The 20,758-nt window shown below is 44.3% G+C and overlaps 1 protein-coding gene across 7 annotated transcripts in view; it reads right to left on the bottom strand.

The window, feature by feature from the left end:
• Positions 1-20,758, bottom strand: part of PDE1C (phosphodiesterase 1C) — a 517,220-nt gene that overhangs the window by 430,224 nt on the left and 66,238 nt on the right. For all 7 annotated transcript variants that reach the window (XM_043872059.1, XM_043872060.1, XM_043872068.1 and 4 more), the window contains exon 2: positions 10,823-10,873. In XM_043872059.1, the coding sequence (XP_043727994.1) occupies positions 10,823-10,873 (51 nt within the window). The remainder of the gene's footprint in view (positions 1-10,822; positions 10,874-20,758) is intronic.

Raw genomic sequence — 20,758 nt, 5'->3', positions numbered from 1 at the left:
CTTTTGGATAGCAGCCATTCTGACTGGCGTGTAATGGTACCTCATTGAGGTTTTGATTTGCATTTCTCTGATAATGAGTGATGTTGAGCATCTTTTCATGTGTTTGTTAGCCATCTGTATGTCTTCTTTGGAGAAATGTCTGTTTAGTTCTTTGGCCCATTTTTTGATTGGGTCATTTATTTTTCTGGAATTGAGCTGCAGGAGTTGCTTGTATATTTTTGAGATTAATCCTTTATCTGTTTCTTCATTTGCTATTATTTTCTCCCAATCTGAGGGCTGTCTTTTCACCTTGCTTATAGTTTCCTTTGTTGTGCAAAAGCTTTTAAGTTTCATTAGGTCCCATTTGTTTATTTTTGCTTTTATTTCAAACAGACTTTTGGACTCTGTGGGAGAAGGCGAGGGTGGGATGATCTGAGAGAACAGCATCGAAACATGTATATTATCAAGTGTGAAACAGATCGCCAGTCCAGGTTGGATGCATGAGACAAGTGCTTGGGGCTGGTGCACTGGGATGACCCAGAGGGATGGGATGGGGAGGGAGGTGGGAGGGGGGTTCAGGATGGGGAACACATGTAAATCCATGGCTGATTCATGCCAATATATGGCAAAAACCACTACAATATTGTAAAGTAATTAGCCTCCAACTAATAAAAATAATTGGGAGAAAAAATAAAAATAAAAAATGCAAACCATTCAAAAAAAAAGATTTCTTTTAGGTGTGACAAAAGTTTTCTAAAATTAGATTATGATGATAATTGCAAAACTCCACAAATGTACTAAAAGCCACTAAACTGTACACTTTTAGCAGGTGCACCTTATGGTATATGAACTATATCTCAATAAAGCTGCTTTTTTTAAAAATCCCAATATTCTTTTTAACTTTTAGCTATTAAACATATAGAATCATGAGTCATCACTTTTTCTATATTCATTCTTGTTTCTGGGTTCAATTGTCTTCTTCCTGAGATGTATCTTTTAACAGTTCTCTAAGTAAGAATATGTGTGTGCTCTGCTTAGTCGCTCAGTCATGTCTGACTCTGCGATGCTGTGGGCTGTAGCCCACCAGGTGCTTCTTTCCATGGGGATTCTCCAAGTAAAAATACTGGAGTGGGTTGCCATGCCCTCCTCCAGGGAATCTTCCCAACCCAGGGATCAAACCCAGGTCTCCTGCATTGCAGGTGGATTTCTTTACCATCTGAGCCACCAGGGAAGCCCAAGAAAGGATATATGTATAACAAATTCTCTTGGAATTTCTTTGCCTGAAAAATGTCTTTATTTTGGCTTCACTCTTAAATGTTTCTTTCAGTATAGAATTCCAGATTGACAAAGTTCTTTTCCTTCATCATTTCACAAATATTCAATTTGTCTTCTGACTTCTAATTATGCTATTGAGAAATATGCAGTCTATTGGAAGATGCATTACTAGGATAATATATATCTGAGTAACAGAGACTCAAAATTCCAAAATATCAACCAATACAGAAGTTTATGGTCAGCTGTATAAAATCTGGAGGTAAGCATTTCAGGGCTGATACATCATCTCTGTTCCACAAAATCTTTTTCTGGGTGTGATCATGATTCCTATGGCCCATGGTGGCAGCTAGAGCTCTAGATAACCTATTTGTGTTCCACGCAGGATGGTGGAGAAAGGATAAATAAGAAAATGAATAAAGGGAGCACAAGAGCCTCAAGAAAGTTTCCAGAAATCTACCCCAACAGTTCTGCTTACACTTCACTGACCAGAACTAGTTACATCATCATACTAAGCTTCAAGAGAACCTGAAGACAGCACTCTATTTGGAGGTACAAAGACATAGGCCCCGCTAATAATCAAGGTTTTTTTAATACAAAAGAACTAAACCTATAGTCTCAGACACAGTAGCTTCCAAGAACAAGCATCCCACCAGGCCCCAGGTGGACTTTGTAAGTCACACAGCGACATATCCACCACAGCTACAGGCCACCCATATTCAAGGGGAGGGGGCATGGGTTTCACAACTCAGTGGAAGGCTTGTCAACATCACACTATAAGAAGAGCATGTGGGATGGGAGATACAGCTGCAAATATTTTTGGAAAACATGATCTGCCATATGTTTTAAGAATCTAAGTTCAGGCAGAAGTCTCACCCCAACTTCCCAGCCTGCACAGACCAAGGCCTTAACTCCCTTCCCCAGGTAGATGTTAAAACACATGTTACTAGATTCCATGGAATTAACAGCGCCACTCCCGCGGAGCATGGCTGCAGACTCAGCACGCATCTTTACAGCCTGCTGTACTGATATTAAATTCCTCTTTCATTTCTACCACCTGCAGGGTTTCCTCCTCTACTGCAAGTTTAACTACGGGTTTAAAGACATTTTTTAAAAAATTATTTTACTCAGCACTTCTGCTGCTGCTGCTGCTGCTAAGTCGCTTCAGTCATGTCCGACTCTGTGCGACCCCATAGATGGCAGCCCACCAGGCTCCGCTGTCCCTGGGATTCTCCAGGCAAGAACACTGGAGTGGGTTGCCATTTCCTTCTCCAATGCATGAAAGTGAAAAGTGAAAGTGAAGTCACTCAGTCATGTCCGACTCTTCGTGACCCCATGGACTGTAGCCTACCAGGCTCCTCCATCCATGGGATTTTCCAGGCGAGAGTACTAGAGTGGGTTGCCATTGCCTTCTCTGACTCAGCACTTTTACATGCTTATAAAAATTAGAGGATTTTCGGGTTTTCTTAGTCCACCTCTTACTAGAATCAGAAACTTTATCCTAATTTTATTCAAAGGACTATACATTGAAAGGGAAGAGGAGGAGATGCTTAGCGTACAAAAGCCAACCCATGTCTTCCCTGTCCTCCTCAGGATCACATTACATACACACACAAAGTTCTAATCAGATTTTCAAGTGGCAGGGGTTAAATATCTGTTAGTATCTCAACAGGTTGGACCACTATTCCCACTAAAGAAGAAGCAACTGACCTACATGTAGAAAAAGAAATAAACTCTAAGTAGAGGAGAGATGATGAAGCCAAGGGTGTCAGCAGATACCAAAGCAACTCCACACGAGAGACCAGGAGGAGCATCTTTTTATTCCTAAGAGAGAAGTGGAAATAAATGGTAAAGAATGGAGGAAGGTGGATAGAGGAGGATCAAGAGACAGTCAGCTAGGAGATGCACGGGCAACATGGTCTTTTAAAAAAAATTACTGGCTGTGGGATGGATGGAAGAATTGTTGAGAACAGAACTATGACATTAAATTGTCTGCATGCAATTGCATATTGTGATCTCTCTTTTCCTCATCTTCAGTTAAGTTCTGCTTTGACCAGTAGCCTCTGGTTACTCGGAAAGAAGAGAGGAAGACGGGGCTTTGGCCTGCTTCTGGGTCTATGTCAGTGCAGATATGAAAAAAAGCCAAAAGCATATAGAGGAACACAATCAAGAGAAGTAGGAAATCAGGGTCAGAAGAACACTGTCATCCCAGGTATTCAGGGGATACTGGGGTCTGCTCTGAACCTCCAAAGGGCACATAACAGTGATCTGAACCTATTTACCTAGATCTCAATGGGCATCCCTGGTAGCTCAGACAGTAAAGAACCTGCCCACAACGCAGGAGACCTGGGTTTGATCCCTAAGAAGGGAAGATCCCATGGAGAAGGGAATGGCTACCCACTCCAGTATTTTTGCCTGGAGAATTCCATGGGCAGAGGAGCCTGGCAGGCAACAGTCAATGGGGCTGCAAAGAGGCAGATATGACTTAGCGACTAACACTTCACCTAGACCTCAAAAGGTCAAGAACCTCCAAGCTAACACCTGGGTTACATATCGTCCACAAGCTCCTAGACTTGCAGTACCATCGACCATCCACTGGTGGACCAGTGGCTAACATACTGGAGATCAAGTGATATAGTAGACATATTCAAAGACTTGATCAAACACATTCGAAACAAGAAAAGCAGAGTGAGTTTCAATTCCCCCAAACACATAACAGTCCAGTCCATCATTTTGACCATAAAATCAACCTTTTCTAAGACAAGGTAAGTTATCTTTTTTAACATTTGCTTTGTATTGGGGTGTAGCCAATTAACAATGTTGTGATGGTTTCAGGTGAACAACGAAGGGACCCTGCCAAGACAAGAGGAGTTTTCCATCATAGGTTGGGTTCCTTCAGAGAGTTCATGACCCCATTAACAGGGATGTCATAAAGAGGATGAGTTTTATGATGGTGAGCTTTGGACTGGATCATTTGCAAGTTCTAGTCTAACTTGAAATTTTTCACATCTAAGATAATGGGTTGATGTATCTGTTTACTGAATCAAGCAGATTTGCTTGGCTGATAACAACTATATTTGATGAAAGGGGTGGGGAAAGAGGGCAAGTCAGAGCAGTGGGACCCTTGTGGTCAGACAGAGAAATCTTTGATGAACACTAGTTAGGGAATAACTCCAAGTGTTTTTTTTTTCTTTTTCATTTTTGGCTGTGCAGGGTCATCACTGCTGGGAGCAGCCTTTCTCTAGTTGCAGTGAACAGGAACTACTCTTCGCTGGGATTCACGGGCTTATGGCAGTGGCTTCTCTTGTTGCAGAGCACAGGCTCAGTAGTTGCAGCATGTGGGCTGGGCAGTTGTGTGCACAGGGCCTAGCTGTCCCTCAGCATGTGGGATCTTCCCAGAGCAAGGATTGAACCCTTGTCCCCCACACTGGCAGGCAGATTCTCAACCACAGACCACCAGGGAAGCACCTGTCCCCCACTGCAGTTCTGAAGCACAAATTATGTCATGACAAAAACTAGACCATGATGGTACAGGTTACTGTGTGGAGGGTGACTTGAAGCTACAAGAAAGAAGCTAGGGGCCAGCCTAGCAGTTCTTCTAACGACCTTGTTGTGGAAGAGGAAAGGCCAGAGCCGGGTGGGAGATGACCTTAGAAAAGAGAAGATTAGATTCAAGAGGTGATGCCGAGCAGTGCAAGTCGCAGGGGTAGATTAGGGGGACTTTTAGATCATCTTTCCATAATCTCCATCAGTCCCCACCAACTCCACCAATAAAAATTAAGTAATAATATACTATCCTTTGACAAGAACAATTAACATCTGTTCTGTCTTATGTCTGTACGTAATTACCTATTGTTGTTGTTCAGTCGCTAAGTCGTGTCCGACTCTGCGATCGCAAGGACTGCAGCACGCCAGGCTTCCTGGTCCTTCACTATCTCTTGGTTTACTCAAATTCATGCCCATGGAGTCAGTGATGCTATCTAACCATCTCATCCTCTTCCGCCCCCCTCTCCTTCTGGGGCTATTGAAAACTGTAAATTGTATTGTTCTATAATATATAAACTAAATAGAACCACTGTACTGCTCTGCATGCTGGCTTCTGCCTCTGCCTCCTCCGCCACAACACAGTCCTTGCAACTACAGCAGTGGTTATCAAATTTCGGTGTGCTTCAGAACCACGACTAGAGTTTGTTAAAACACAGACTGCTGAGACCCACTCCAAAGAGTTTCTGATTCAGCAGATCTGTGGGGTCAAATACTCATATTTTTAACAAGTTCCCTGAGACCCCACTTTGAAGACCACTGAGCTGGATCGCTGCTCCCCTTGCCCCCAAAACTGTCATTGCTGAAGATAACTTTCTGTGGGACCAAGTGGGAAATGAAGATGCTCGGTCTTTGAACACTGTTGAGGTGGGATCTAGCGCTCTACATGAGATCTGAACATTTTGGAAACAGTCACAGTTGTTTAAGACAAGCCAGGAAATCACATCCTCTTCCTACACTGTCCTGGGCCCTTTTTATGGCTGCAGATCATCCACAGAATACACTGCTGATAACACTGAATGCCCAGCCAACAGTCACAGCTCACCACCACTTGTGACAGTTCTCAGCCCTTTCTCCTACCCATTTTATCCTATCCTTGCTCTCATCATCCTGGTTGTGTAACCCATCCACTGTCAACTCAAGCTCCCAATGCCTGCAACAAACCCTCCTCGCCATGACCATAAATTTAGAAAGGATCTCTAAGTAGACTCAAGTACTTTGTGGGACATTATCTGAACTTGCCCTGGGCTCCACCATGGACATCACGTAATAAGTACTAGGCTCACCCAGCACCCAGCCTAGCTGTCCACCCCTGCCTGCCATGCCCATCTCTGCCCAGGAAAGGGGACCATTCACCCAATCAAACACCCAGGACAAAAATACCAGGCAACCTCTCTTTGCTCTATCATCCATCCACAGAAACTACTCCAGTTCCTTTATAGAATAATCTATTTTCAACACCATCCGGATGATTACCTCCCAAAGCAAGAGAGGCTACATTTGTAGGCATTACTAATTAGGCTCCATTTTCTTATTGCTTTGGACACCACTATTTTCTTTTCAACCATCGCTAATCTCAGGGGAGAAATGATTTGCCCCTCAGCTAGGGAAGCAATCAAAACTCCAGAATGGAGCTGCTCAGATACACAAGCTCTGGGGCCAACCCCTCCCTCCACACAGTCTCTTCCGATGCCACCTGCTCCCTTCACAAAAAGTGCTCTGTCCACTGCGCTGGCCTACTCTGTTCCTGGCGTAGAGATGGACACCAAAATCTGGACTTTTCCTGCCACACTGTGGCCATGTCTGAACACTACACATGGCCTTTACTCCTTGAAAAGTGGTGTTGCTTTTTTTTTTTTTTTGAAGGAACATAAGTTACCTTCCTTACCTGTTAACCCCACGCCTCCCCAAGCCTCAAGGATTGCCTGTCTCCTCCAGGAGGGCTCCCCTGAACCCACCTACACCCCCAGCCAGATGAGGTCTCCAGCATCAGGCTCCCATAGCTTCTGTACCAACCTCCAGCATTTCCCTCCACACACTGCATTGGAGCCCCTTACTTCTCCAATTCCCTGATTAGACTGTGAGCTCTTTAATAACAGGGATCTTGCTTTAATCGGAATTTGTGTCCTTAGCATATAGCACAGGGCCAGGCCCACGATTATGCTCAGTAACTATTTGAATGAGTAACTAAATGAATGACCAAGTGAACAATTAAATGAAGCAATCCCTTTGTCCCCTCCCTTTCTTTACACACTGAGAAAACACTTTCAGGTATCTGGGGAAAACAATGGCTAAATCTGCTTTCAACCAACCATCTTCATCATAGTGAGAATGAACCCCCTGTGTTTGCACTCCCAAGGGGATTTGTATATCAAGTTTTTCCTTTATTTTAGGTGATTCCTGATACAAGTAAGCTGGTGGAAGGGGATGGTGGAGGAAAAGTCTCCGCACCCCAGAGGAAACCAACTGTAGTCGAGGTCACAGCCACATGGATCTCTGAAGCCTGCCCTGTGGTAAAGCTTTAGCACCTCCACCATTAAGCTGAAAGACCCCCAACCCCCAAGTCCCAGAATCAGCAAAGTCTAACCCCTAAGACCAAGGAGGAAGTAATGTGCACTGGGAATAGCCAAGATTTGGAGTTGAAAGACCTAGAATTCCAGCAGTGAGTAATTCTCTATCTTTCCTCCCAGCCTCCTTGTTCTCATTTATAAAACTGGAGACACTGTGTAGCTAATGTTAGCCCTGCCTGTCAGAGAGCTTCGCGTGCAGTACTCACCCCAACCATTGCAGAGAGAGGGGTGGTCCCCACACACAGGGGCTCCAGCCCCAGGATAGCTAGCCTCGTGGTGAGAGCCATTCTAAACCATCTGTTGACCCAAAGCCAATGTACTTTGGGTTCAAGCAGTGCCTGAAAGTCAGGGTCACTCTCAACTCCTCATTTTCCTGGACACCCTCATCTTTCTGCAGGTTTCTGAGGGGAAGATAATATTCCCTACTTCCTTTGACTCCCACTCCCCACTCCCTCCTGCTCCTTTCCCACTACTCCCAGAGGGATGACTTCCTTGTTACTCACTGTACCCATTGTTGTTAGACAGATGCTCTGATTAAGGTCAAGTTAATCAAAGGCCACTGCTAAGCCTAAAATGATGAGGACAGGGGTAGCAAAGGGACTGACAGTGTCCAGAGTTTCAGAGGACTCACTGCCTGGCTCCCCACCACCTCAGGGCACACAAGTGTCTCCACTCTAAATGTCACAGGAAGTAAGCTTGACCCATGGGTTTGGGAATCAACTTCTTTGAGGAAAGCATGGTGTTCTGGGTGGTGGTTTCAGTCACACAGAGAAGAAACCCAAGCACTGGGCTATACTGTGCAAGTGATTCTGTTCATAAGTGAACTAGAAGAGCCTGCAAGACTGGTAAATCAGATGGCCAAGGTAGGATGGGAAGCCAGCCCTTGGAAAAGCCAGATGTTTTCCTGGTTCTATACTCTGTTTACCTCCAGTTCTCCTTTAGGATTCCTTACTATAATCATCAGAGTTCATCTCCACTGCAATAAGGGGAAGCCAAGAAAAGTATATGGATTCAAGCAGGGGCAAAATCTGTTGCAGAGGCATCAGGGATGATAATGGAAGAACCCCAAAGGGAAGGAAAACCTTAGGACTATTGAGGAAGCCAGTGGCCCAGCCTCTTCCTCCCCACCCCAGGCATTTTCGGCAGATCAGGGTCCAGTTTTCACAACACTACCTGCCTGTGTTCTTGTCTCTCCTAATTCTGTGCTGGGTGTGGGCACTCTCAGGGCTTTCACGTGTCTTGTGAGGTGTGAACGTTAGAGAATGCTACAGTGCTTCACCTTCCGGTCTCAAAAGGAAAGGCTGTCATTCAAATCCTTCCAGGCTTCCCAAACTGAACACTTCAAAAGAGGTCCTTTTCAATGTGGTGAAGTGAAGTGAGTGACAATCAGACAATGCTACATTGAGGATTTTTTTTTTCCTTCCTAAAAGTCACCTATTTTTTTTTTCCTCTAGGACTTGCTACAGAAAGATTTAGTAGATAATGTGCTATCTGACTTTTTCCCAGGACATAGGACTAAGTCAGGAGATTTTTTTTTTTTTTTTTTTTTTTCAGAATTAGTCCAGCTTAACTGGTTTGCCACTATCTACTTTTTTCCTGTGTGGAAATTATTTTTCCTCATCTCTTCACTCAGCTCCTAAAAATAAGCTTTCAAGTGACACACCATCCCTCCAACCCAGTCTCACAATTTAGAAAATGTGGAAGCCATTTACAAGAGGAGGTACCTTCTTCTCTCTGTGAAGGGCCTAACTGCTCCAGGTTTCATTCCAGCCTCATGGCTAAAGGGCTCCATCCCTTCCTAACCTCATGATGAGCATCAGAACAGCAGGAGCTCCCGAGGGGGTGCAGCCTGCACTGCGTGGTCACATTACTGCTCCAGCTTCTTAATTTGCCTGACTACTGCTCAGGAGATGAAGAAATAAAGGGACTAAAAGCATATTCATCACCCTCACTGAGCTGTGGGATGACATACTTACTTTGGAAATAATGATTCCAAGTAGGAGAGCAGTGAAAAACAGGCCCTGTGAGAAGCAACTGTTTTATTACACAGTTTCTAAAATGTGAGCACTTAATGCTCTTTCATTATCATATATTATTACAGTTCTATAAAAATCATTTTTAGGAATCAATCCCAAATTTTTGAAGCTCCCAACCCCCTGCCACAAAAGAGCTAGAAGGCACAGTTTAGAGGAAGCCCTAACAAAAGAGAAATGATACTTTTGCGCCTCTAGGTATTAAGGCTTACTATGGCAGAATTCACACTCAAGACTTGGTCAACCTTTGTGAACAACACAGTAACTCAGAATCTGTGTAACCCCTCTCAAAGAGTCATTTCAAAAGACGGCAACTTTTTTATAAAGGAGAGAAGGTGGGTATGAATGTCTTATTTTTCAGATGGGAAAGCTAAGGCCCAGGAAGCATCAGTTAAATTACTTTAAGTGAAAGCCAGCAAGCAGCGACGGTGCTGGAACAAAAATCCATCTATTCTGATTCACGGTTCCGCTATTTCTCCACCGGATGCTCCACGAATTTAGGGAGCTTCTCCCCTCAACCCTACTCAATCTCCCTTTGTATTTCCACTCCAAGGAACTGGGTTTTCATCCAGGGATGCATTAACTTGCTGTGTAATTTGCTGATCACTCTGGCACAGGAAACACCAAGAGGCTTTTGACTCTTGCTCATCCATTGGGATCAAGACCTGGAGACAGGAGTCAAGTGAAATTCATGGGGAGCTCCCAGACCGTTACAAATATTCCAGTGCCAAAGGAGAAGCAGTCATGGATTGCATCTGAGCTTCAAAATGTCAGTGAACTGAGGCAAAGCCAGTAGAGCTAGGCCTTAAGTCCACATTGAGAGGTAATGATGCTTCCACACTTCTATGGACCTTGACAACTACAAGCACTTCACAGACTCTTCTGTACTCATTCCTCAGAAATGAGTCTCACCCCACAGCAGGACACTCAGGGGACCTTCCAGTGCAGTGCTTCTCAAATTCAAACGTGCACAGGAATTTGGGGATTTGCTGAAATGTAGGTTCTAATTCAGGAGGTCTAGGGGAGCCTGGGACCCTGCATTTCTGAAAAAGTCATCAGGTGATAGTTCTGCTGCTCCCAGGACCACACTTAGCATAGCAAAGCCCTATGGCTAATTCATGTCAATGTATGACAAAAACCACTACAATATTGTAAAGTAATTAGCCTCCAACTAATAAAAGTAAATTTAAAAAAATTTTTTAAAAAAAGAGCACAATTTGATAAACCACAATTCCAAAGACTGAAAAGGCAATAGCAATGAATAACTCACTGGTGATGGGGCTCAAGTGGAGTATTAGCCCACTGAATATACCTCCTATATTACTCTTTTATGGGCAGTGTTTTCCTGACACCAGGCAGGGTGAACCACACAGGCAAAAAGCCACTGAAGGAGCCCAGGAGAGGAATGAAACAAAATTTACTCACGGGAGAAGCGGGCAAGTGGCCTGGCAGTCTTATCTCCGGCTTCATTTGCAACTGGGAAAAAAAAATACAGAGGATGCAGTTAAGTACAAGGCATGTGTGTCTACAGAAAATGCCAACCTACAGCTAATCCTCAACATGAGTCACTATTAAGCTGTGTTTGAGAGTCATTGTAAGAGGATAAAAGCAACTTCCCTCCCTCTCTATATTTCTAATGCTGCTCTCACTGCCTAAATGAAGCCAATGTCTTCATCATTTTTATTAAAACAGTGAATTAAGCTGGAGACAACCTAAACAGCACCTAGTTTACTGGACTTAGGGGAGTCAGCTGGCCTGCAGGCAGACTAAGAGGTGTGCACACCTGGCTTCCAAGCCAGTGTACATCCTTCTGCTTCAAGCTGCCTCTCAGTGGGATGTCCTTCAACACACAAATGCACCTCAACCACCTGCCATCAGTCTGATTTTCCTGATCCATGGGGCAAATCAAGGCAGGGATTTCAGAAAAAACAGTAAGGTTGGATTTTGTTAAGAAGGATATTTAAATTTAGAAGCCAACAAATAAGAGGATTGAGAAAATTGTTCAGAAAGCTTCTCTAGAAAACCTTACCCCTAAGGTTTCTCAGCAAGGTCATTCACTCTCCTCTGAAAAGCCTCTCTATAATCCATCATCTTGATAGGTTCATAATTACTATCCCCTATACTGATGAACAAGCTTCCCAGGTGGTACTAGTGGTAAAGAATTCGCCTGCCAATGCAGGAAATGCAGGAGACACAGGTTCAATCCCTGGGCCGGGAAGATCCCTTGGAGGAAGGCATGGCAACCTTTATCCCATGGACAGAGGAGCCTGGCAAGCTACAGTCCATAGGATCACAAAGAGTTGGACATGACTGAAGCAACTTAGCATGGACGCATACTGATGAACACCATCATCATGGATAAAAAAAAAAAGGTTAAACTGAAACACAAGTTTCATTCACTTTAAATATCACTTTCAATGCCCATAAAGACCATAACCTTGGGTGTTTTATAAGTATGTATGATCAACTTGAACAAACACCCAAAGCAATCAAATGGAAAAAACTTGTTCAATATCTTAGTTTAGGAAAGAACATCCAATACACAGACAGAATAAAGGAAATTGCTAATGCAATCATTAAAACCATTCTCATCTATGAGAATTTATAGTGCAGGATACAAGAAATAGCTACTTCAGAAATGTATTACATCATTTTGCAAAGAATGGAAGGAGTCAAAAAATTCATTTCACCCTTTCAAAAGGGTGGAATTTTTTTTAATTTACCATAATTTTTTAAATTAATGGGTTCAATCTCAGCTATTTTATATTTCTGTCATTTCCATGGTCCATTGTCTCCATTCTGTATATATTATAAACAAGACATTGTACAAAATGACCAGCAGGGGGAGGTGACGTTGCATCCTGCTTCCACTATCTCACACTCCAGCATTTTGAAAAGAAATAGAGAGAGACATTGAGAGAGAAAGGGAGGGCAGGAGAAAGTAGTAAGACTGAGTTAGCTATAGACATGAGTTTCCCCAGCTTGAGTTCAAATCGCTTCCTCTCTGGACACTATAAATCTCTAAAGAAAGAGAGCAAGGTTATACTCCAACATATTTGCTGCAGAAAGTGATGGGCCACGTTTAAAGTAGGGTCATGAAGACCACTGCCATCACTGAAAACACCGGCGACCATTACAACATACAGCTTAGAGAGCACACGTCTTCCCTGAGGGACAGAGAAGGAGCAGGCACAACACCATCACCATTTCACAGGCATCGCTGGCTGCCTCCTCACCCCTCCCTGGCTTTTCCTCCCCTCCCTGCCACTCTATCCGAGGATGGGAATTGCTGACCCAGATCCAATTCACGCCAGGAGAGGCAGGAAACAAGATCTAGGCCAGTGACATGCCAGGTGAGTTGTCTTTACTTAGAAGGAATCTGAACCCTGCTCCCAGCATTACTTTCTTAAATGCAGACCCAACACCACAAGGTCTCCATGATGCCCCAACACCTGCAAGATACAATCCAGTCTACCTGGCCAAGTACTGAACAGCTGGTCCCTCCTATTCTCAGCTCACTGTATCTCCCAGCAGTGCCTTCAGAACCCAGCCACAGACTATACATGGACAAATTTCAAATACTCTCTGTCCTCTTTGCTACAGCTCCTGTGCCCCCGCCTCCCAGACAGCCCTCCACATTGCTTCACTCCTGATTATCTTTTAAGATTCAACTGGAGTCATTCATTTCTTTTCGTTAAAGTCTTTATTTAATTTGTTACAATATTGTTTTGTGTTTTGGCTTTCCAGAGGCATATGGAATCTTAGCTGCTGACCAGGGACTGAACCTGCATCCTGACTGCCTGCATTGGAAGGTAAAGTCTTAACCACTGGACTGCCAGGGAAGTCCCAGAGCCATTCATTTCTGAAAAGTTCCCCTGATTCTCAGCACAGCTTCTGCCTTCCACAGACCTCTGCCCCTCACTACCCTCCCAGGCCAGTGGTTCTCACACTTCAGCAGGCACTAGAACCACCAGGAAGGTCTGTTGAAACAGATCTCAGGGTTGGTTAAAATGCAGATTCTGATTCAGTTGACCTGGAACAGGGCCCAAGAATTTGCATTTCTAACAAGCTTCCAGGTAACATGGAGAACACTCTTCTGGGGACCATATTTTGAGAAGAACTGCTCTAAACTATAAACTACTGTAGCAAAGACAAGGATGATCACCTTTCATCTTTGTGTTTCCAATCTTTCAGTGACTGGCATGCAGAATACTGCGTTCAGTCAAGGTTTTTAGAACTGAATGAAGTAGTTCATTGATAATTGAAATTGATACCAACTGCCACAGATGGCTCAGTAGATGGAGCCCTCAGTGCCAGAGGGCTATAAAAAGCCCCAGGTGTGTTTTGCTTGGCCCCAACAACGTATTTAATTTTTAAACAGTTCATTGTCTTCACTTAAAAATCAAGAAGTTTCAAACATAAATGCAGGTTATCAACTTCTCTCAGAAACTGAAAACTGTGCAGACTTACTGGCCAGCCACGGATCGCCGCTGAGATGCCTCCTATGGGCAGGTGCAGCTCCTGCTTGTTTGGGAGGCACCTTTTCGCTGACTGGCACTTGGGCTTTCTATACGCGACATGAGTCCAGAAGGCAAGTGAAAACAGGACCTCTTAAAGGGCTTAAAAATCTATAGGACAGCAATGGATATGCAGCCATAGAGAACAGACTTTAGGACACAGTGGGGGAAGACAAATGTGGGATGATTTGAGTAGTAACACTGAAATACATACATTACCATATGTAACACAGATGGCCAGTGGAAATTTGCTATATGACGCAGAGAACCCAAAGCTGATGCTCTGTGACAACCTAGAGGAGTGGGATGGGGAGGGAGGTGGAAGGGAGGTTTAAGAGGGAGGGGACATATGTATACCCATGACTGATTCATGTTGAGGTATGGCAGAAACTATCAGAATATTGTAAAGTAATTATCCTCCAATTAAAAACAAAAATTTTTTTTTTTTAATGAAACTAAGACTCAACCAAGACCAGCACTACAATGAGTGGTTGTGGCCAAGCTTGCTAAGCCCCTCTGTTTCCAGCCCACAAACCAATCCAAGATATTCAACAGTCCTCCAGCACAATGCTGGCCAGTTCAGACACACAAGGGCTTCTTGACCAGCAGAGGGGCCTTCCTACACTGTTGTTTGCTTTCTATTTTTAAAAAATCCAGCAAGCTTCAACAATGAAGTAGATGTTCCATTTATCAGGTGCAGTTAAAGTTTGAATTTGGCAAGAGCTCATAAAAACGATTATGAGATTTAAGGGAAGTTATTATGTAGATTTACCAAAAGTCATGCTGGGTATAACACACAGACCAGTATGTATCATTAATTCCACTGATGTCGAATTGTATGTCTAGACTGCATGTGTATTCAGCCTCAGAGAAACAGAAAGGAAGTGTACCAGATATATTAACAGTTATTTCTTCCATGTGCTGGCATTTGGGGAGATTATCAGTCATTTTTATACTATGCTACTTAAACTCAACCAGCTACTTAAATCCAACCCAGTTGGATAAGCACATGCCATACTTATAATCAGAAAAAAAATGTTTTTATTAAAGGGGTAGAAAACAATTAACTACTATATATAATTTGGGTCATTATATATGTATGTATATTTATATGAAATGTATTTCAGATACATTTCAGAGCAGTCTTGGATCACAAATCAGAGGACTTTCCATCTTTGGAGTCCCATGGGACTCCCTATAAGACTCAAGAAGTGAATCACCCTCCCACCCCCTCCAGGGGGCTCCACACGTTCTAAGTCAGTGGTTTGCAGCCCTGGTCACATGTCAGAATTACTAGAGAACTTTCTACAAATCCTGATGCCCAGATTCAGGGGGTGGGATCAGAGGGTGGGCCTCAGTGGGTGGAACCCAAGCATCCATACTTTCCAAGTTCCCAGATGTTTCCAATGAGTAGCTGAGGCTGAGAAGCAATAATAAATGGTGTAACTTAAGACACCTTTATCAAAACAACATTCAGGGAGGGAGGTGTGGCTCAGCGTCCTTCAAAAATAATTACCCCTATTCAGTTCTTCTTCTCAGGATGCTATTGTTTTGTCATTATAATCCTGAAAGAGACATGCCTCTGCCTTAAAAAAAAAAAATTCAACAGTTAAGACTGCAAACATAGCTATGGAGATCAGTTAGTAGACAACTCTTCACACTGTGAAGGGTTCTTTATAATATAAAGGATACACTGCACATTGCCTCTAACCTCCAATAGATGTGAAGAGTGCCCCCTGGGAGCTCAGCACTAGGCTGGACCCTGGGAGGATGACCACAGTTGACTTCACTCTGCTTTGATATATAAGCAAGTTAGGGAGGTAAACCATGCCTCTCAATCGGGGTTTATCCAAGTGTGTTCAGCTAGGGAACTGACTTGATGATGATGATGGTGGAGGTGGTGATATGATACAGATTCCATGGTCCCATCCCAGACCCACTCAACTGTAATCGTGCAAGGGAAGACAAGATTCTAGAATTTAAACAACTGCCTCAAAAGCTATTTAATGTTTGAGAAGCAGCATTCTAAGTGAAGTGTGTCCCTGGTATGCTTGCTGTATGTTTCTCCACCCCTACCCCTAAGTAGAAAACTGGCCAGAAACAAACCTTAAAGTAAGGATTCTCCAAGGAGACCAGCTTCGGGGTGAGGGGGGCAGATGAGACAGCACAGTGAGAAAGAAAGATATCTCAGAGCAATGGGCATCCCAATCCCAGCTGAGCCACTAACATTTCAGGCCATCAGAATGGGGGTGGGGGAGGGTGGTCCAAACAGGCACAGTGGTGGCATGGGCAGGTGTGCACTGCTTTGTAAGCAAAACAAGCACCCAAAACACGGCCATTCTTGTTTTGAAAACCTGGCACCTGGCACCCAGAGCATAAATGCAGCTGGGGTGCTGGGTGCCAGGGCAAATACACAATGAGAAAGCAGCTTCACAGAAGCGCCTTGCTTCCTGCAAGGAAATCCACCCAACATGCTGACTGGCTGCTGCTCAGCCATGAGCTCTGGGGCTCATCAGGAACCCTCTCCAGGTGAGGTCCTTTGGGAAGTCTTGAGGCTGGAAAACCATGCATAAGAGACTTCAGAGAAGAGAGTGTTAGAATGAGGTTCCAGGCACCCTCCTAGTTTTTGCAGAAGGCAAAGCTTGGAATTGCTCACAGATGCTTGGCTTCATCTTACCTTGCCTTCTACTTGTAAAGACCTAAGCAAGGAAAACTGGATCAAACACTGGGGAGAAAGAGACTTGGTCCAAGATCACTAACTCTCTTATTTAGCTGTCACCTTCTAATTAAGGTGTTCCACGACCACCTTATTAAGATCACAGTTCCCAACTTCCCTTCCTCCTCTGCTTCATTCCCTTTCCCCATACAACCCCTCCTGGAAGCACTTCTCACCTTCTCACATGCTCTGTTCTTTATTCACTGCATTTACTGCATTTTCCTCCCACTACATTGTAATTCCCCACACAAGCACAGATTCTCTGCCAATGAAAAAAAAAACTACCGTATCTCTAGCACGTGAATGCCTGACACACAATATTTATTGAGTCAATGATCAACCTCCTACCATGCAGAGTGCACTGGAGGCCAAGAATTGGAAGCAGACTGGAAGGACATGAACACCTACCAAGCATTTAAGTGTTCTATAAGTATCTGTCCTTTAGGAATACTTATCAAGCACTGACTAAATCACAGATAAAGCCCTGAACAGGCTGTCATGGTCCTTGCTTTCACACTGAGTAAGACTGTCATTCCCATCTGATAGATAGGACACGGGAACTCAGAAAGGTCAGGTAACTTTTCCAAGACCACAGATTTGTGTGTCCGAATTACAAACCAAGGTATGCCTGGCTCCAAAGACCAGGGCCTTTCCCTTTAGCCTCTCTGCCTTCCAAGAAATGTAAGCAGATAAGAGCTGTGCTCCAGAGAGGGCCACCCCTAGAGAAAAGTCATGCTGAAGTCTGACCCTCTACCTCATGCCCCAGGGAGAGCCATGCACCAGCCTACAGAGAAGGGGGATGTCACCTGCCTAGGATCTCACACCTGGCACAAGACCAGGAGACTGTCAGTAGAGAGGGGCCCTTTTGTGAGATGGGCACCAGGGCCAGGACTCACAATAGCAGGATCCGGAAGAGGAAGAACCTAGTTACAAAAAGAAGAGTTTCATTGCCATGTTCATGCAAGAACACCAGCTAGCCAGTATCTCCGGAACCTGATCAAACCTTTCCTACTTAGAAAACAGTAACAAGGGACTAGAAACAAGAATCAAGTTCATCTTAGCATGGAAACAGTACAGCTCATAAAAACAGCTCCTGGGAGGCAAGACTTGATTCTCTTCAAGAAAAGAAACTGACATTCCAAGAGATCAAGTGGTTTCTCCAAGATCAGACTTAAGTCCAGATATCAGAGCTGGAAATGTCATCCATTTCTTCCACCTCCAATTCCAGCATTCCTGGAGAAGGGAATGTACTCCACCTCTTTAGCTCCCTCAGAGTCATATGTCAAGGGTAAAAGTAAAGGCTTTTGTTTCCTTTGCCCTCGTTGGGTTTGATAAATATTGATGCTTGCCAACCCCAGGATACATTTCAAATAAAAACATATACAACCCTGATTGGCAATGGCTGAGCAGAGTACTGTGTTAGGAAGACTTCTGATGCTGAGTCTGAGGGTAGCCAGATATGTCTTTAACACATTACAAAGCCTGTCGCGGGTGGGACAGGAGGAGGCTGAAGGGGGCAAGCAGGATGAGTGTGTAGGGAAATCTTTGCCAGGTTGTGCGTGCTAAGTCACTCAGTTGTGTCCGATTCTTGACCTCCCTATAGACTGCAGCCCACCTGTCCCTCTGTCCACGGGATTTTCCCAGCAAGAATAATGGAGCAGCGTGCCATTTCCTTCTCCTGGGGCTCTTTGCCGAGTTGGATAGGCCATAAAAGAATTAGCCAAAAAGTGGATAATTCAAAAAGATCACTGAATTAAATACTTCTATAAAGTATATTGTTCAACTTGCTTAAAATGAGAGCTGCTGTAACTCAGGAACACAGTAAGCACTACTCTTTCATCACCTAATTTTATCCTCATGGCAACTCTGTGAGGCCATCACTTGATTTCCCTTTTTTCCCCATGCAGAAACTGTCTTTGAGAACTTGGGAAAATTCCTTGTGAGGAAACAACTACGGCAGATCTGGAAATTGAATCCAACACATTATTAAAGAGCCAGTGCTCCTAACTCGTGTGCTGCCCATCACACTTTTAACATCCGAGTATCAGTACTGTTTGGTGAGCCTTTTGCCAAGAAACCCAGACCTGGCAGGAGAACTCCTCGTCTTGCCTCCACTCAGCCTCAGGTCAGGAGCACCGCGGAGGAAGGCTCTCTGTTCTCCAGTTCTGTAAACAGAACCAAGCTCTGCAATCCAGCTGGACCATGTGCCCTAGTGACAAAAAAAGTATCACCACCGCCCTCAGCCTGCTCCCTTCTCCACTTCTTTATTCAGAAATGCTTGGCACTGCCTCTTTATACCTTTTGGGCCAATTTGGCTGCCAAATCCACTCTGAATCAACCTCTAACACAAAAGAAAATAATACCAATTTGTAGTGATGACTCATCAGGGTTGATGATTTGAGAGTGGCAGAGAGGGTACACCTTACAGACCCTTCTCTCCTGGAGTAATGGGCAAATCCTTGCAGAAGTCAAGGCTTGTGGGCCAGAGGGCAGAATGGCTCACCAGCTCACTCAGCCCAGAGCGCGAGGAAACACACACACACAGAGAAAATCAAGGAAGCCCTTGCCATCCTGAGAAGACACCTTGGGAAACAGACTTTCGTTACTTTTTCAAAAATTAATTTGAAGCAATTTGGGTCATATGAAAAGGCTCATGTAATATATTTCTTTCTTCCCTAGTCCTGATTTTATACACTTATGTATCTACATTCAATGTCATTCTACAAATTATACTTTATTTCTATTTTGCACTGTACACCCATCCTTTGTGTAACAAACTAGGATATTAATAAAGGTGAAATTTTTTTTTCAATCACGTCCTGGCTCCCTTTCCTGGCCTCTCTTTCCACGTTGCCAGGTTTCAGACTGACTTTTCATGGCTTCCAGTTAGTCAATCTACTAACCTCCACTGAGCACTCCCAGAGCCCCTGCCTCCACATGTCTTGCTGGACTCAATGATGAATACCACTGGTCCTTGAGTAGTCCCCTGAGACCAGAAGCCTGGCACTGAGCTTCCTGACACAGATTACTAGAGTCATTGCAATGTGAATGTATCACAGTACTGGTATTTCTGCAGAAATCACCTGGCTAAGCTACCAGGTCCTGACCTCAGGAAACCTAGGTTAAGCTGGGGAAACATAATATTAATGTATGACATGATCTAAATTCTGTGCTCAGTCACTCAGTTGTGTCCAACTCTTTGCAACCCTATGGACTGTAGCCCTCCAGGCTCCTCTGTTCAATATTCTCCAGGCAAGAATATTAGAGCAGGTTGCCATTTCCTCCTCCAGGGGATCTTCAAACTCAGGGATCCAACCCAAGTCTCCTGAGTCTCCTGCATTGGCAGGCGGATTCTTTACCACTAGCACCACCGAGGAAGCCTGATCTAACCTCTGCTGAATGTCAAATGAAGAGTCCTTGTTTACAGAAGGGAGAGGCTGGGGTGGCCTGGAATAAGGAGTACAGAAGGCTTCTAGGAGGCCTGGGACAGGTGACAACCAGGAAGGTGGAGAGGATGATAGGAGAGGGAAGAAATGTTGTGCATTCTAGGAGCTGAGAGCAGACTGATACTGACCAACTATAACCCCAAATCTCTCCCTTTCTCAAGCAAGAAATGCTTTTTATTGAGGGAGGAGGTAGTAAAAAGTAGAGAAAGATGCTCTCTCCTATCTTGATAAATTATAAAAATGCCTCTCGCTGCAACTCTGCCTTCTTTCCCAGTCCCCTCTGTAAACATGTTGCATCTGCAGATAGACATGTGAATTTATCCAAGAGCAGATATGTCTGCACTTTCAGGTGCTGGGTATACAGGTCCAGGGTCAGCAGTCACTCCAAAGCCCTCCACCCAAAGTGGACCAGATTGCTTCCTGACAGTGACAGCCTGTGGGCTCTGCCCAGCTCTTGTGGCTGATGCCCTGGTGACCACCACAGACCTCAGGCCCCAGGCCTCAGGCACATAACAGGGGTGACACCTGAGTGACCAAAGCAGTACCCACACAGGACCCCCTACTAGTCTGGCCTCATTAAAATACCCTAGTTGAGCAAACCAGGCCCAGAACAACCACAAGCAGTTAACAAGATCAGAAATGAACAAGATTAAAATCCAACATCAAGCCAGCTGCTCAAACT

This window comes from Cervus elaphus, chromosome 18 (assembly GCF_910594005.1).
Source record: "Cervus elaphus chromosome 18, mCerEla1.1, whole genome shotgun sequence".
Taxonomy (NCBI): domain Eukaryota; kingdom Metazoa; phylum Chordata; class Mammalia; order Artiodactyla; family Cervidae; genus Cervus; species Cervus elaphus.
Note: the sequence above shows the minus strand (reverse complement) of the source record. Positions and strands in the feature narration are given on the sequence as shown.